We start from the raw sequence: 17614 nt of genomic DNA on the forward strand, positions 1-17614 counted from the left end.
TCTCTTCATAGCCAATAAAATTTAGCAGTTGAAAACATTAGGGAAATCAAGGTTGATAGGAAACATTATGGATATTTCTAATTAGTTAATATACAGTTGAATGGCAGAAAGTATTTGTGATGACTACTTAGTGATTTAGATCATCATATTTAAAATTTTAAACAGGAGCTGTCTCTAGTGAAAAAATCAGATTAGACATGTTTAATTTGCACTCAATTTTCCTTAGGCTAGAGGTGGACACTTTCTACCATGAGTAGAAGCTCAGGGAATGAAAAAATAGTAGAATAGGTACATAGCTACAGAAAGTCAGCAGAACTCTTATGTCTTTATTAGCATTGCAGATATATGTATTTTTATATGCTAAGTATATTTTCAGTTTTTTAATGGTAAGTGTATTTTTAGTACTAAGGTTGATTTTTTTCAACTGACTATGTTATTGCATAGAGCGGTGGAGAATCATTGAAACAAAGTTTATGGTAGCCACACTCATTTTTATTTTCATTTAGAAAATTTTTAGTTAAATATTATTGTCATGACATTCATTATTTTTATACAATTTTGCTTTTATATGTGAATTGCTTTTTTGCCACTAGAGGGTGCTTTTGGATAATTTATATTGCCAGCCTCCAGCTATTACTTGAAGGCCGCTCAGCAATAAGTATATTTTTTTGATAACGTGAAATTACAGAGATTTAAAAGATGTAGTTTTTTGCTGTTTATTTTGTCGTGATTTTAATATCCCATATTTTTTTTGTTTGTTTGTTTTTAAGAAACCTAGTGTAGCTCATTTGGGGTACCAGCCTGGCAGGTTTTGATAGAAATATTTCATATTAACACCTCACATAATTTTGTTAGCAAAATTATGTATCTCAAACATATTACTTATGCACATTACCAAATAATTCTTGTACTATTACTTTAACATTTCATCTTAATTGTATAACAGTTACAGTCTCCTTTTAAGATGGGGATTTTTTTTTCCTTCAATCAGCTAGTCTTAACATTATATCTAACATACGCAAGTGACATCGATTTAGGTAGGCGCTAAATAAGTGGTTAGACCAACTAATGTAAGATGCACAAAGCTAAAACTTTCCAAACAGTTAAAAAAATGCTTTACATGTTCTTAAATCTATGAAATGCTAGGAATCAAGAGATATAAGTAAAATGTGATTTAGTCCCTGTCTTGAAGTTGATAATTTATTTGGAAAAGCTGTTATATAAACAGACAATTACAACTTAGGACAAAAAGAAGGATTTTTAAAAATTGAAGTATAGTTGATTTACAGTGTTGTGAAAGGATTCATCTTACTGGAACTTTTCCTTACAAAAGTACCAACAAAATGCTTTATTAAGCGTTGAAGCTTCTTATCACAAGTCGTACAGTTGACCATTTCCTATTTTCTTTTTTTTTCCTTCCTTGTGCCAATGCTTAGGAGAAAACTTGGTAGAATATAAGTGAGAGCTGCACCACCTTTTAGTGGGGAAAAGGCAAGTGACAGTGGAGAAGGATATGTGTGTGGTGGGGTCTGTCAGAGCTGTAAAATGTGAACTTACGTTGGACTGTCCTGAGGACTGAGGAAAATCAGTACTGAGTAAAAGTTACTGAAAATTCCAGCTGTTCAATCTTATCTCACATAACTCTTCACTTTAACTTTCACTGTCCTTTTTTTTTTTTTTTTTCCTATCTGCTCCGTTTCTATGCCTGTTTTGAATCTGCAACAATAAGGCCAGGGTTAGGAGGCTGCCAGTATTGGTGAGTAGATTATACTTGACAATGAAATTCCGATTTTCACTCATCAAATCAGCGATCTTAAATTATAATAAAACTGAAAACCATCTGGGGCATTAAGATAAATGTCCTTATCTACTGATGGCGGAGATATAAATTGATGATACTTTTTGAAGAAGTTGACTAAAATTTACTTTAAAAGCCTTTAAAATACACATGCCTCATAACCCAGTAATTTTATTTCTAAGATGTATTTCTTCTTGAAGGAGTAATCTAAAGAAAAATATTTATGCAGAATACATTTAATAGTACTACTATTTGTAGTGATAAAAATTAGTAAGTTAATAAAGCACTTTCAAATAATTTTTAATGGCATGATGAGGTTATGTTTTATTAGGACAAATAGCCTAAAATAGGGAATGTGTGTAAAATATGATTCCAGCTATATAAAAGATTGCACAAATAAAAAGGCTTGAAATATATTCCTTATCATATTTTCCTTGTTTCTACTAAGTATTTGTGATGTTACATATTCTTTATATTTTTTGTATTGCCAATTTTTAAATGAATATATAATACTTTTTTAATCTTTAAAAAATGAGGGTTATGTTTTTCAGAATCACTTGTATGTGATAATCGTTTATTTAAAATCACTACCTCATCTTCATTTGTTTTCTGACATTCACAAATGTAGATGATAGCCCTTGTAATATAGTTAAGCTAGTTTGTTTCTGATACCTGTTGCTGAAAGTGGTTTCTGTCAACTCTATGTATAATTTTAATAAGATAATTTTTCTTGAATTTTAGTCGTATTATATTCTTGTATAGCCCTCCTTCCCTTAACTGTTTATCACCTGTGATTTGAAGAGTCCAAGGAATACAAGTGAAATTTTAATTTATAGAGCATAAAGTAAAAATTAAACCTGGTCTAAATATTTTAGAGGTTTTTTGGTTTTTGCCATTCCATTTTTGAGCTGCGGGGGCAAAAAAATATATGTGTGTGTGTGCGTGTATGTGTGTGTGTGTATATCTGTGTATGTGTGTGTGTATATGTGTGTATGTATGTGTGTATGTGTGTGTGTGTATGTGTGTGTGTATTTGAAACATTCACATCTATTTTCACATACCTACTATACTTTAAAACTTTAAAGATTTTTTTAAGTTATCTTACTTTCTTCTTGTTATTTTAATCAAGAAGAATACTTTAAGAACCAGAAAGTTTTAAAAATAGATTTCCATTTTTACTAATCTTCCCAAACTTAAGAGTCCTTATAGGGAAAAGTCATACGTACCTCACAAGAAACATCAGAAATTCTTTATTTTGAACACTAATTCTTCAAGGGTGATTCTCTTTGGAAACATACTATTCTGTTAATTTGAAAATTTAAAACAATAGGTTTGTTTTTCAATTTATTCCTTACTATAGACAAAATCAAAACACCATTTGAATGAGCAACACATCTGCTAGATCAGCTCTGTATCCTTGGCGAGGCACTGTATTCTCATGGTCTTTGCTTTTGATAAACAGTGTTATGATTCTCCCTCAAGTATCTCTAGAAAGATTGTTTCTCGCTGATGCCATTACCAGAAAGCTGATATGAGGCGGAGGGGCACTTATCACTCACTGCCTTAGATACTTTACTATAATTTAAGTAGAAAACTTTGAACAATACTAGTAGTTAAACACTGCTCAAAACATAGCTAGTAGTGAAAATTTATCTTGATCTAATTTTAAACAAATTTTCTTACTATCTGTAATGGGCATTTGTCCAGTTTATGGACAGCATCTTTTGAAAATCCTGTGTTTGGTGAGTTTTCTGTATTGAATCTCACTCCCTTGAAATCATTGCCAGAGTTTAGTTTTCCATCCTTTCTTGTGGCTAAGGAGTAGTCATGTGACTTGGGAACTACGGACCAGACTCAGATTCTGAAACAAGTAATGCGGGGAAGCAGATGCTGTGTAGCATCTTTTTCTATTGAGGATGGTGGGGAGACACAGGACTTTGAAGGGGACTGTGGCAGAGTCAAGAAATTGCACCCTTATTGCAAGATGTGACTTGTTACTCTTCTTTTTTTTTTTTTTTTTTGCGGTACGCGGGCCTCTCACTGTTGTGGCCTCTCCCGTTGCGGAGCACAGGCTCCGGACGCGCAGGCTCAGGGGCCATGGCTCATGGGCCCAGCCTCGCCGCGGCATGTGGGATCTTCCCGGACCGGGGCACGAACCCTTGTCCCTTGCATCGGCAGGCGGACTCTCAACCACTGCGCCATCAGGGAAGCCCAGTTGTTTTACTTTTAACTTGAAAATTTAAAGTCACATGTCCCCATGGTGGCACTTTAGCTGACTGTCCTCCACTGGAGTAGTGTTTCATTATGATTTGGGCATTGTTTCTGGCTGAACAACTGCCAGACTTGATTAGCGGGCTCTTCCAGAGATTCTGTGAGTTACCCAATAGCTTTTAACAAATTCCTTTTTGCTTAAACTAAGTAGACTGGCATCTGTTATTTGAACTAAAAAACCTTTCAAAGGTAGACTTTGGTATGACCTTGTGCTTCACTTTTGAAAAGTGCTTAAAACCATATTCTACAGCTGGACTCTTTAATGTACTGAGTTAAGACAACTTTCCTCATCCCAAGCATGGTGTTAGATAATCACAAACTGAATTTTTTTTTTTAAGTATCAAAAATGAGTGTTTATTTGAAATTATGTCTTCTTTACTTTTCTGTTACATAAATGCTACCATTTAAACAAAACAACAGAACTAGTCAATAACGGTGATTAGTAGTAACTGATAGTAGGATAATTAAGCAAATATGGTTAAGAAAAATATATTTTATAAAGTTTCTTTCTGTTTTTTGATATAGCATTTACTTTGACTTAAAAAAACTGTTGCTTATTTAAATTTTATAGGCTATATTATTATATATGTATTAATATTATGCATCTTAATATTTATGTATTAAGATACATAAATTTAAGAGTTAAAAAAATTGAATATAAGTACAATAAGATTGGTTAAACAGACACTTCATGTATTTATTTTTAACAGCTTTATGAGAGATAATCGATGTAACACATCGATGTAACATTATGTAAGTTTAAGGTGTACAAGGTGTTTATTTGATACACTTATATAGTGTGAAATGCTTACCACCATAGCCTTAGCCAACACCTCTACCGTGTCATATAATTAGCATTTATTTTTTTACATCTTTATTGGAGTATAATTGGAGTATACTTTATTGGAGTATAATTTTTACAATGGTGTGAGAGTTTCTGCTTTATAGCAAAGTGAATCAGTTATACATATACATATGTCCCCATATCTCCTGCCTTTTGCACCTCCTTCCCTCCCACCCTCCCTATCCCACCCATCCAGGTGGTCACAAAGCACCGAGCTGATCTCCCTGTGCTATGCGGCTGCTTCCCACTAGCTATCTATTTTACGTTTGGTAGTGTATATATGTCCATGCCACTCTCTTACTTTGTCACAGCTTACCCTTCCCCCTTCCTATATCCTCAAGTCCATTCTCTAGTAGGTCTGTGTCTTTATTCCTGTCTTACCCCTAGGTTCTTCATGACATTTTTTTTTCTTAGATTCCATATATATGTGTTAGCATACGGTATGTGTCTTTTTCTGACTTACCTCACTCTGTATGACAGACTCTAGGTCCATACACCTCACTACAAATAACTCAATTTCATTTCTTTTTATGGCTGAGTAATATTCCATTGTATATATGTGCCACATCTTCTTTATCCGTTCATCCGATGATGGACACTTAGGTTGTTTCCATGTCCTGGCTATTGTAAATAGAGCTGCAATGAACATTTTGGTACATGACCCTTTTTGAATTATGTTTTTCTCAGGGTATATGCCCAGCAGTGGGATTGCTGGGTCATATGGTAGTTCTATTTGTAGTTTTTTTAAGGAACATCCATACTGTTCTCCATAGTGGCTGTACCAATTCACATTCCCACCAGCAGTGCAAGAGTATTCCCTTTTCTCCACACCCTCTCCAGCATTTATTGTTTCTAGATTTTTTGATGATGGCCATTCTGACCGGTGTGAGATGATATCTCATTGTAGTTTTGATTTGCATTTCTCTGATGATTAATGATGTTGAGCATTCTTTCATGCGTTTGTTGGCAATCTGTATATCTTCTTTGGAGAAATGTCTGTTTAGGTCTTCTGCCCATTTTTGGATTGGGTTGTTTGTTTTTTTGTTATTGAGCTGCATGAGCTGCTTGTAAATTTTGGAGATTAATCCTTTGTCAGTTGCTTCATTTGCAAATATTTTCTCCCATTCTGAGGGTTGTCTTTTGGTCTTGTTTATGGTTTCCTTTGCTGTGCAAAAGCTTTGAAGTTTCATTAGGTCCCATTTGTTTATTTTTGTTTTTCTTTCCATTTCTCTAGGAGGTGAGTCAGGAGGATCTTGCTGTGATTTATGTCATAGAGTGTTCTGCCTATGTTTTCCTCTAAGAGTTTGATAGTGTCTGGCCTTACATTTAGGTCTTTAATCTATTTTGAGCTTATTTTTGTGAATGGTGTTAGGGTGTTCTAATCGCATACTTTTACATGTACCTGTCCAGTTTTCCCAGCACCACTTATTGAATAGGCTGTCCTTTCTCCATTGTACATTCCTGCCTCCTTTATCAAAGATAAGGTGACCATATGTGCATGGGTTTATCTCTGGGTTTTCTATCCTGTTCCATTGATCTATCTTTCTGTTTTTGTGCCAGTACCATACTGTCTTGATTACTGTAGCTTTTTAGTATAGTCTGAAGTCAGGGAGCCTGATTCCTCCAGCTCCGTTTTACATCCTCAAGATTGCTTTGGCTATTCGGGGTCTTTTGTGTTTCCATGCAAATTGTAAAATTTTTTGTTCTAGTTCTGTGAAAAATACCAGTGGTAGTTTGATAGTGATTGCATTGAATCTGTAGATTGCTTTGGGTAGTAGAGTCATTTTCACAATGTTGATTCTTCCAATCCAAGAACATGGTATATCTCTCCATCTATTTGTATCATCTTTAATTTCTTTCATCAGTGTCTTATAATTTTCTGCATACAGGTCTTTTGTCTCCTTAGGTAGGTTTATTCCTAGATATTTTATTCTTTTTGTTGCAGTGGTAAATGGGAGTGTTTTCTTGATTTCACTTTCAGATTTTTCATCATTAGTGTATAGGAATGCCAGAGATTTCTGTGCATTAATTTTGTATCCTGCTACTTTACCAATTCTACTGATTAGCTCTAGTAGTTTTCTGGTAGCATCTTTAGGATTCTCTATGTATAGTATCATGTCATCTGCAAACAGTGACAGCTTTACTTCTTTTCCAATTTGGATTCCATTTATTTCCTTTTCTTCTCTGATTGCTGTGGCGAAAACTTCCAAAAGTATGTTGAATAAGACTGGTGAGAGTGGGCAACCTTGTCTTGTTCCTGATCTTAGTGGTAATGCTTTCAGTTTTTCACCATTGAGGACTATGTTGGCTGTGGGTTTGTCATATATGGCCTTTATTATGTTGAGGAAAGTTCCCTCTATGCCTACTTTCTGCAGGGTTTTTATCATAAATGGGTGTTGAGTTTTGTCGAAAGCTTTCTCTGCATCTATTGAGATGATCATACGGTTTTTCTCCTTCAATTTGTTAATATGGTGTATCACGTTGATTGATATTTGTATATTAAATAATCCTTGCATTCCTGGAATAAACCTCACTTGAGCATGGTGTATGATCCTTTTAATGTGCTGTTGGATTCTGTTTGCTAGTATTTTGTTGAGGATTTTTGCATCTATGTTCATCAGTGATATTGGCCTGTAGTTTTCTTTCTTTGTGACATCCTTGTCTGTTTTTGGTATCAGGGTGATGGTGGCCTCGTAGAATGAGTTTGGCAGTGTTCCTCCCTCTGCTATATTTTGGAAGAGTTTGAGAAGGATAGGTGTTAGCTCTTCTCTAAATGTTTGATAGAATTCGCCTGTGAAGCCATCTGGTCCTGGGCTTTTGTTTGTTGGAAGATTTTTAATCACAGTTTCAATTTCAGTGCTTGTGATTGGTCTGTTCATATTTTCTATTTCTTCCTGATTCAGTCTTGGCAGGTTGTGCATTTCTAAGAATTTGTCTATTTCTTCCAGGTTGTCCATTTTATTGGCATAGAGTTGCTTGTAGTAATCTCTCATGATCTTTTGTATTTCTGCAGTGTCAGTTGTTACTTCTCCTTTTTCATTTCTAATTCTGTTGATTTGAGTCTTCTCCCTTTTTTTCTTGATGGGTCTGGCTAATGGTTTATCAATTTTGTTTATCTTCTCAAAGGAACAGCTTTTAGTTTTATTGATCTTTGCTATCGTTTCCTTCATTTCTTTTTCATTTATTTCTGATCTGATCTTTATGATTTCTTCTGCTAACTTTGGGGGTTTTTTTGTTTTTCTTTCTCTAATTGCTTTAGGTGCAAGGTTACGTTGTTTATTCGAGATGTTTCCTGTTTCTTAAGATAGGATTGTATTGCTATAAACTTCCCTCTTAGAACTGCTTTTGCTGCATCCCATAGGTTTTGGGTTGTCGTGTCTCCATTGTCATTTGTTTCTAGGTACTTTTTAATTTCCTGTTTGATTTCTTCAGTGCTCACTTCGTTATTACATAGTGTATTGTTTAGCCTCCATGTGTTTGTATTTTTTACAGATCTTTTCCTGTAATTGAAATCTAGTCTCATAGCATTGTGGTCAGAAAAGATACTTGAAACAATTTCAATTTTCTTAAATTTACCAAGACTTGATTTGTGACCCAAGATATGATCTATCCTGGAGAATGTTCCATGAGCTCTTGAGAAAAATGTGTATTCTGTTGTTTTTGGATGGAATGTCCTACAAATATCAATTAAGTCCATCTTGTTTAATGTATCATTTAAAGCTTGTGTTTCCTTATTTATTTTCATTTTGGATGATCTGTCCATTGGTGAAAGTGGGGTGTTAAAGTCCCCTACTATGAATGTGTTACTGTCAATTTCCCCCTTTATGGCTATTAGTATTTGCCTTATGTATTGAGGTGCTCCTGTGTTGGGTGCATAAATATTTGTAATTGTTATATCTTCTTCTTGGATTGATCCCTTGATCATTATGTAGTGTCCTTCTTTGTCTCTTCTAATAGTCTCTATTTTAAAGTCTATTTTGTCTGATATGAGAATTGCTACTCCAGCTTTCTTTTGGTTTCCATTTGAATGGAATATGTTTTTCCATCCCCTTACTTTCAGGGTGTATGTGTCTCTAGGTCTGAAGTGGGTCTCTTGTAGACAGCATATATATGGGTCTTGTTTTTGTATCCATTCAGCCAGTCTGTGTCTTTTGGTGGGAGCATTTAATCATTTACATTTAAGGTAATTATCAATATATATGTTCCTATTCCCATTTTCTTAATTGTTTTGGGTTTGTTATTGTAGGTCTTTTCCTTCTCTTGTTTTTCTTGCCTAGAGAAGTTCCTTTAGCAGTTGTTGTAAAGCTGGTTTTGTCGTGCTGAACTCTCTCAGCTTTTGCTTGTCTGTAAAGGTTTTAATTTCTCCATCAAATCTGAATGAGATCCTTGCTGGGTAGAGTAATCTTGTTTTTTCTCCTTCATCACTTTAAATATGTCCTGCCAGTCCCTTCTGGCTTGCAGAGTTTCTGCTGAAAGATTACCTGTTAACCTTATGCGGATTCCCTTGTGTGTTATTTGTTGTTTTTCCCTTGCTGCTTTTAATATGTTTTCTTTGTATTTAATTTTTGACAGTTTGATTAATATGTGTCTTGGGATGTTTCTCCTTGGATTTATCCTGTATGGGACTCTCTGTGCTTCCTGGACTTGGTTAGCTATTTCCTTTCGCATATTAGGGAAGTTTTTAGCTATAATCTCTTCAAATATTTTCTCAGTCCCTTTCTTTTTCTCTTCTTCTTCTGGAACCCCTATAATTCAAATGTTGGTGCATTTAGTGTTGTCCCAGAGGTCTCTGAGACTGTCCTCAGTTCTTTTCATTCTTTTTTCTTTATTCTGCTCTGCAGTAGTTATTTCCACTATTTTATCTTCCAGGTCACTTATCCGTTCTTCTGCCTTGGTTATTCTGCTATTGATCCCATCTGGAGAATTTTTAATTTCATTTATTGTATTGTTCATCGTTGCTTGTTTCATCTTTAGTTCTTCTAGGTCCTTGTTAAATGTTTCTTGCATTTTCTCTATTTCCAAGATTTTGGATCATCTTTACTGTCATTATTCTGAATTCTTTTTCAGTAGACTGCCTATTTCCTCTTCACTTGTTAGGTCTGGTGGGTTTTTATCTTGCTCCTTCATCTGCGGTGTGTTTTTCTGTCTTCTCATTTTGCTTATCTTACTGTGTTTGGGGTCTCCTTTTTGCAGGGTGAAGGTTCTTAGTTCCCGTTGTTTTTGGTGTCTGTGCCCAGTGGCAAAAGTTGGTTCAGGGGATTGTGTAGGCTTCCTGGTGGAGGGGAGTAGTGCCTGTGTTCTGGTGGATGAGGCTGGATCTTGTCTTTCTGGTGGGCAGGTCCACATCTGGTGGTGTGTTTTGGGGTGTCTGTGGACTTATTATGATTTTAGGCAGCCTCTCTGCTAATGGGTGGAGTTGTGTTCCTGTCTTGCTAGTTGTTTGGCATAGGGTGTCCAGCAGTGTAGCTTGCTGGTCATTGAGTGAAGCTGGGTGCTGGTGTTGAGATGGAGATCTCTGGGAGATTTTCGCCATTTGATATTATGTGGAGCTGGGAGGTCTCTTGTGGACCAGTGTCCTGAAGTTGGCTCTCCCACCTCAGAGGCACAGCACTGACTCCTGGCTGGAGCACCAAGAGCCTTTCATCCACACAGCTCAGAATAAAAGGGAGAAAAAGAAGAAAGAAAGAGAAAGAAAGGAAGGAAGGAAGGAAGAAAGGAAGAAAGGAAGAAAGTAGGGAGGGAGGGAGGAAGGAAGGAAAAGAAAAGAAAGAAAGAAAGACAAAATCTCACACAGAAGCATACACATGCACACTCACAAAAAGAGGAAAAGGGCAGAAAATAATAAATCTTGCTCTCAAAGTCCACCTCCTTAATTTGGGATGATATTTTGTCTATTCATGTATTCCACAGATGCAGGGTACATCAAGTTGATTGTGGAGATTTAATTCGCTTTTCCTGAGGCTCCTGGGAGAGATTTCCCTTTCTCTTCTTTGTTCGCACAGCTCCTGGGGCACAGCTTTGGATTTGGCCCTGCCTCTGCGTGTAGGTCGCCGAGGGCGTCTGTTCTTCACTCAGACGGACGGCGTTAAAGGAGCAGCTGATGCGGGGGCTCTGGCTCACTCAGGCCGGGGGGAGGGAGGGGTGCAGATACGGGGCGAGCCTGCGGCGGCAGAGGCCAGCGGGATGTTGCACCAGCCTGCGGCGTGCCGTGCGCACAAACTGAATTTTGAGAAATGTATTTAAGTTAATGTAATTATATCCATCTGGCAGGGCTAATTTTAGGATTAGCAGTAATGTGTATAAAATCTTTGCCACAAGGTCTGACACTAAACTGGTTTTCAATAAATGATATAAATTACTTATTATGTAATTTTGGATATATGTACATGTTATATGTTCCTCAAATAATTATTTAATTCCTATTATGTGCCAGTCACTATTCCAGGGGCAGTGAACAAAACAGTCAAAAGTCCCTGACCTTTTGAAATTTACATTCTAGTGGAGGAAGATTGAAAATAAAGAAGCTAAATCAATAAATATATGTTGTATTAGAATGTGATGAGTGCTATGGAGAAAAATGAAGCAGGGAAGAGATGGTTAGAATGAGATAGGAGGGAGAGTGGACATGAGTTGCAGTTTTAAGTAGGGTGTTGAAGGATGATGACAGAAAGTGACATTTGAGCGCACAACTTCAAGAGGGATGAGCCCTTACTGTTTGTCCTTTATGTTTCCTGTGTTGAATTGTTTGTTGGATCGTTCCCCCTAATTTTAAGTGCTTTCTGTTAAGAGTATTTAATATCTTGAAGCATGCAGGTGGACAAGAGAGAAAAGAGTATTTCATGCAGAAGATAAAAAAGAACAGAGGCTCTGAGGTAGGACCCCTGGAAATATGGAATGGTGTGAGCAAGGAACAGAAGATTAGAAATTTAAGGTAGCCAGATTGTTCATGCTGTAGAAGCCACCAAAATGATTTTGGCTTACTCGGAGTAAGATAGGAATAGGGAGTGACATGATCTGCCTTAAGCATATACTCTGAGTGTGTGTTCTTTGGCCCCTAAATGAATGAGAAATAAAAGGCAAAAGAAAATAGTCGTCACCTATTCTATCCTAAAATGTCCGTGTGTATCGATCAAATTAAGTTCTCTTAACACTCAGCTTCGTGAAAGAATTACATGATGCAATTTAGAGTTGAAACAAACTGAAACTTTCCAACCCCACCTGAGTATAACACAAAATGAGCTACTTCTTCATTTCACAGGTTTCCATTCAGTAGAAATGAAGCCCTATTTGTTATTGACGCAGCTATTTTGTCTTACTTAGGGAGGCAAAGTTTAGTCATTAATTTTACCTTCTTAATATAGTACCTAATATTCATAAACTTACATTTCATTCTTATTTCCTCATTCATCAATGTAAAATAATCTCAACATAACCTTCAAATGTGAGGAACAGAGATCCTTCTAAGATACCTTGAAAAGCAGGAGGGAGGGTTAATAAAAGATGCATGTGGACTAAAACTGGAAGGTCATTAGGTCCTGAGGAAGCTCTAAGTATTGGTCCATCTGCCAGCCTCTATGCTTCTCTTAGCTCATCTGTCCATTCTCTAATTGCCGATCTTCTTCACTCACTCCTGTGTACCTTTCTTGTTCTCCCATTCCTTAGCTTGCCGATGCCCAACTTAATAAAACCTTAAAACATTCTATTTCAGACTTAACTTTGGGCAAATTTATTTAGGATCGTGGCTCAAATTTCTGGAACAGAGCACCTGAACTATTTCCTCTTCTCAAGCTATGTGACATAAATCACAGATCATTACCCAGTCTATCAATTAGTTGTACTTTGAGCAGATGCCCTATACCCTCTTCCCATTAGTTGGGATAGAGGCATGAGTTCACGTGGTTAAGAACAGAATCACTTAGCAGAAGTCATGGGTGGTGCAGACTCCATTACAGGAGGCGTGGATATGTCAGGGAATGACTGACATGTTTAGAAAACAAGTATTTGTTTATATTTGTAATAGTCTTCAAACTAGCAAATTTGAAAACTGAAGTGAAATGTTTTATGTAGAAAATTTGTTAGTAACTCTTTATTAGTATTAATCTGGTGCAAAGATTCTCAATGGCAGTAGAGAGACAAACCTCTGGGAAATACGTATCCAAATTTTCTGATGATATAGTGGAGTAATGTATAGTTTAAAAAAGCAAATTCATTGTATCTCTTACTTTCATAATACCTCAAAAAGTAAAGCCTGACAAAATCTTGGCTGGTTGGGGTTATGTTGAAGGTAAATTAAGAATTTAAAAAGTGATTTTAGAAGTTTCTACATTCATGGAACACATGACTTCTCTTTACAGATGACATGATTTTCTATGTAGAAAATCTCAAGGAATCTACCAAAAAACCTAGAACTTATATAAGTTTAGTTCTAACAAGGTCATAGGATCCAAGGACAATATACAAAACTCAGTTAATCCTATATGGCAGCAATAAACAATAGGGATTTGAATTTTAAATACAACAGCATGCAGGCATATACACACACAAATAGTTATGCATAAATGTGACAATATATGTGTATGCTGAAAACTATAAAGCACTGATGAAAGAACACAAAAATTTAAGGATATATATACTGTGTTTATTAATTCAAAGAATAAACATAGCATAGATGTCAGTTCTCCCCAGTTGAATCAATGCAATCTCAATCAAAATTCCAGCAAGTTTTTGGGTTTTTTGGGGGGGATGGAGTTTGTGGTTTGACGGCCTGATCCTAAAATGTATATGGAGAGGCAAAATAACTAGAATAGCCAAAACAATTCTGAAAAAGTAAAACTTGGACGACTCATTCAACCCAATTTCTAGATATTATAAGGCCATAGTAATCAAGTCAGTGTGATTTTGTAGAAAAGATAGACATTTAGATCATTGGAACAGAATAGAGCATCCATAACTCAATCCACACAAAAACAGTCAGCTGAAATTTACAAAAGCACAAAAGTAATTCAGTTGATAAAGTATAGTCTTTTCAACAAATGGCAAATGATTGTCCATATGCAACAAAATGAACCTTAATACACACCTTATATTCATACAGAGTGAAGTAAGTCAGAAAGAGAAAAACAAATATCGTATATTAATGCACATATGTGGAATCTGAAAAGTTTGGTATAGATGATTTTATTTACAAAGCAGAAATAGACACAGATGTAGAGAACAAATGTATGGATACCAAGGGGGAAGGGGGTGTGGGATGAACTGGGAGATTGGGATTGGCATATATATACTATAGATACTATGTATAAAATAGATAACTAATGAGAACCTACTGTATAGCACAGGGAACTCTACTCCGTGCTCTGCGGTGACTTAAATGATAAGGAAATCCAAAAGAGGGGATATATGTCTACATATAGCTGATTCACTTTGCTGTACAGTATAAACTAACACAATATTGTAAAGCAACTACACTCCAATAAAAAAAATAACTCAAAATTAGTCATAGACCTAACTGTAAAACATATGTCTCTAAAAACTTTTAGGACAATAGTTTCAACTGTCTCTCTGGGACAGTTCAGCAATGGCTGGAGACATTTTTGATTGTTACTACTTGGAGAAGGATGCTATTGTTGTCGAGTGAGTAGAGACCAGAGATGCTGCTAAACATCCTACAGTGTACAGCATAACCATACCCACAACAAAGAATGCTAATTTTTTAGTTTGGATAAATGTACTATGGTTTTGTAAGATATTAGCATTAGAGGAAACTTGGTAAAGGGTATATGGGAACATGCTGTACTCTTTTTGTAACTCTTCTATGCATCTGAAATTATTTCAAACTAAAAAGTAAAGCTTGTGTATCACTACTTTAGGGTAGCAGACTACTTCAAAGTCAAACATTTGGTAATTTCATAATTTATTTCTATGACAGCATCATGTACTATAGTTGAAGCATTGTTTTGATTTCTGTTGCAAAATGACTTGAATCCTTCAATGAAATTTATTAAATGTGTAAATATTGCCAGCCATGTATTAAATGCTAAAATTTTTGAGACTAAGAAAATATTTTCAAAAGTTTTCTTTTAAAAGGGGGTCTTCTTTGATTATCTAACCTAAAATACCACCTCTTTCCACCAGTCTGTTTTTTTTTTCTTTTCCATTAGAACTTGTTTTCTGTAGTAATTTTGTTTATTTATTGTTTACTGTTTCCTCTCCTAGAATATATGCTTCATGAAAGCACAGACTTTATTGTACCAATAGGATTAGGACCATCACATTAGAGATGGATGCTTAATAAGTATTTGTTGAGTGAATGAATTATCTATTTGTGTTGCATCTTCCTGTTAAGCGGTCAGTATTTAAAAGTTGGAGCTTCTTCTTTAAACCCACTGGCTCTGAATATATTAGTCCCAACCCTAGTAATTTCCCGAGTGAAACTCTTTCCTAAGCAGAAAGATGTATTGGTCTACACACTTAAGATTTTTCACAGCAAAAGACAAATCCCTTTCCTCCTTTCTGTTGGGAAGGAGGCAAGGAGATGACAGTAAATAACTGTTGTTTTGTACTTTTCTGTCAGATCTTTCTGGTACTACTAGAAGGCTTTTATCTCACCATATTGGATGCCCTGCAAACTAAGCTCCTTTTATTTGTGATAGTATTTGGACCACTGCCAGGACAATTTATTAGATTTTCTTCTGTTTAATTAAATTTTTAAGTAAAATGCTCCTGTTAGAACCAGATTATTTCAGACATAAGAAAGTTTGTGATAAGCATCAAAGATGGAAATTGGCAAACACATGTCCACTTTCCACATGGTAGCATCTGGTGATTGAGTTATTTGCTGAGCTGAGCAGTGGCGATACAAACAAAGGAATCGTCAACCCCACCTGGGAAGGTGTGAAAAGACTTCAGAAAGGATGGGACCCTTAGAATGAGCCTTGAAAGAAAAGGAATAAATCAGCATGCAAGAGTAGCTAAACTTAAATTGTGAATATTGCCACTTGTCTACATTTTCTTCATTTTAAATGTGATAGAAAATTAATTCACCTTTAGGATAGTATCTTAAAGAACACTAACCAATCCCCCACTTAGAAAATTTCTTATACAGAAAAATGTACTTCTTTCTTACCATTTTGTATAGAGAGGTAGAAAAACAAAACCCAGTTTATTCCTAAACGAGAATAACCATTTTTGCATCTTTCTCAAATACTAGTTTTGTGGATCTAGATGAATACATATATTTTGATATGTAGACATTAAAAACTGTTGGAATTGGCAATTATCAATGTATCTACCTAGTTTGTTTCTCTTATTCGGTAAGATTTCCTATTAGGTCAGAATCAAGACTGAAAGATGTTTCACAACTAATAACGTTTAGAAATCAAAGAAAGTTCTATTGAGATTGTGAGAAGATGACGTTGAGGGGTCATGTTCATTTAAATTAGTTATGTTTTAGGGCCTTATCTATCTTTAAGTAATCTATATTATAGAAATGTATTTTCTGGATTATTTATATAGGTTTTATTAATTAATTTACAATTCATCTTTATTAACTACCATATGTGTGGCTTTATCCATTAGGTGCTGAAGGAAACAAAAGGTCATACATTCTTTCAGGGGAGAGAAAACATTTTAAACAACTGTGAATAGAAAAATTAATAATAATTGTATTTAAGATAAAGTAGTGGGCTTCCCTGGTGGCGCAGTGGTTGAGAGTCCGCCTGCCGATGCAGGGGACGCGGATTCGTGCCCCGGTCTGGGAAGATCCCACATGTTGCGGAGCGGCTGGGCCCGTGAGCCATGGCCGCTGAGCCTGCGCGTCCGGAGCCTGTGCTCCGCAACGGGAGAGGCCACAACAGTGAGAGGCCCGCGTACCACAAAAAAAAAAAAAAAAGATAAAGTAGTAAGAGGAACATGATCAAATAATAATGCGCAATGCAGGCAATTAAGTTCTATGGGCAACTAAAGGAGGAAACATTAGCGTTAGAGGCAGACTTTTGAGATACTGCGTGTTCAGTTCCAGACCACCACAATAAAGCGAGTCACGTGAATGTTTTTGGTTTCCCAGTGCATGTAAAAATTATGTTTACACTATCCTGTAATCTAAAAAGTGTGCAGTAGCATTGTGTCTAAAAAAAAAGCAATGTACATACCTTAATTAAATACTTTATTGTTAAAAAATGCTAAGCATCACCTGAACTTTCAGTGAGTTATAATCTTTTTGCAATAGTAGCATCAAAAATCACAGATTACCATAACATATAATAATAATAAAAAAGTTTGAAATATTGCGAGATTCACCAAAATGTAACCAGAGACGTGAGCAAATGCTGTTGCAAAAAATGGTACAGATAAACTTGTTTGACACAGGGTTGCCAAGAGTTTTCAATTTGTAAAAAAACAGTATCTGTGAAGTGCAATAAAGCGAAGCACAATAAAACAAGTTTATCCCTTATCTACAACTATCATGGAAGTCACAGCAATTGAGAAGAAAGGAATTAAGATGCCCCTAGAAATTTCAGCAGGATCTGATAGAATTTGGAAGCACTTTCTAAGCAGTAAGAACATAATGACTAAAGATATGAAGATTGCGTTGACAGGGTACTATACAAACCGTAGAGTAGAAATGTGTGTTTCTGGAGAAATATTTACAGTAGATTTGATGAGATGTCCTTCTTAAACTGGCTGTCAATGAAAGAATGGCT

General features: G+C 35.7%; 1 protein-coding gene across 4 annotated transcripts in view; it reads left to right on the plus strand.

Moving 5' to 3' along the window:
* The window catches only part of ZC2HC1A (zinc finger C2HC-type containing 1A), a 234526-nt gene that overhangs the window by 60249 nt on the left and 156663 nt on the right, over nt 1–17614 (plus strand). The window contains exons 10-11 of one of the 4 annotated variants that reach the window (XM_060128005.1): nt 8173–8215; nt 10822–11243. The exons of 2 other annotated variants lie outside the window; for them this stretch is intronic. In XM_060128005.1, coding sequence (XP_059983988.1) covers nt 8173–8215; nt 10822–10872 — 94 coding nt within the window. In that variant the 3' untranslated portion in view covers nt 10873–11243. Of the gene's footprint in view, nt 1–8172; nt 8216–10821; nt 11244–17614 lie in introns of those variants that run through there. One more of the 4 variants, XM_060128008.1, reaches the window with a different exon arrangement.

The sequence above is a fragment of the Lagenorhynchus albirostris genome, chromosome 17, assembly GCF_949774975.1.
Source record: "Lagenorhynchus albirostris chromosome 17, mLagAlb1.1, whole genome shotgun sequence".
Lineage (NCBI taxonomy): Eukaryota > Metazoa > Chordata > Mammalia > Artiodactyla > Delphinidae > Lagenorhynchus > Lagenorhynchus albirostris.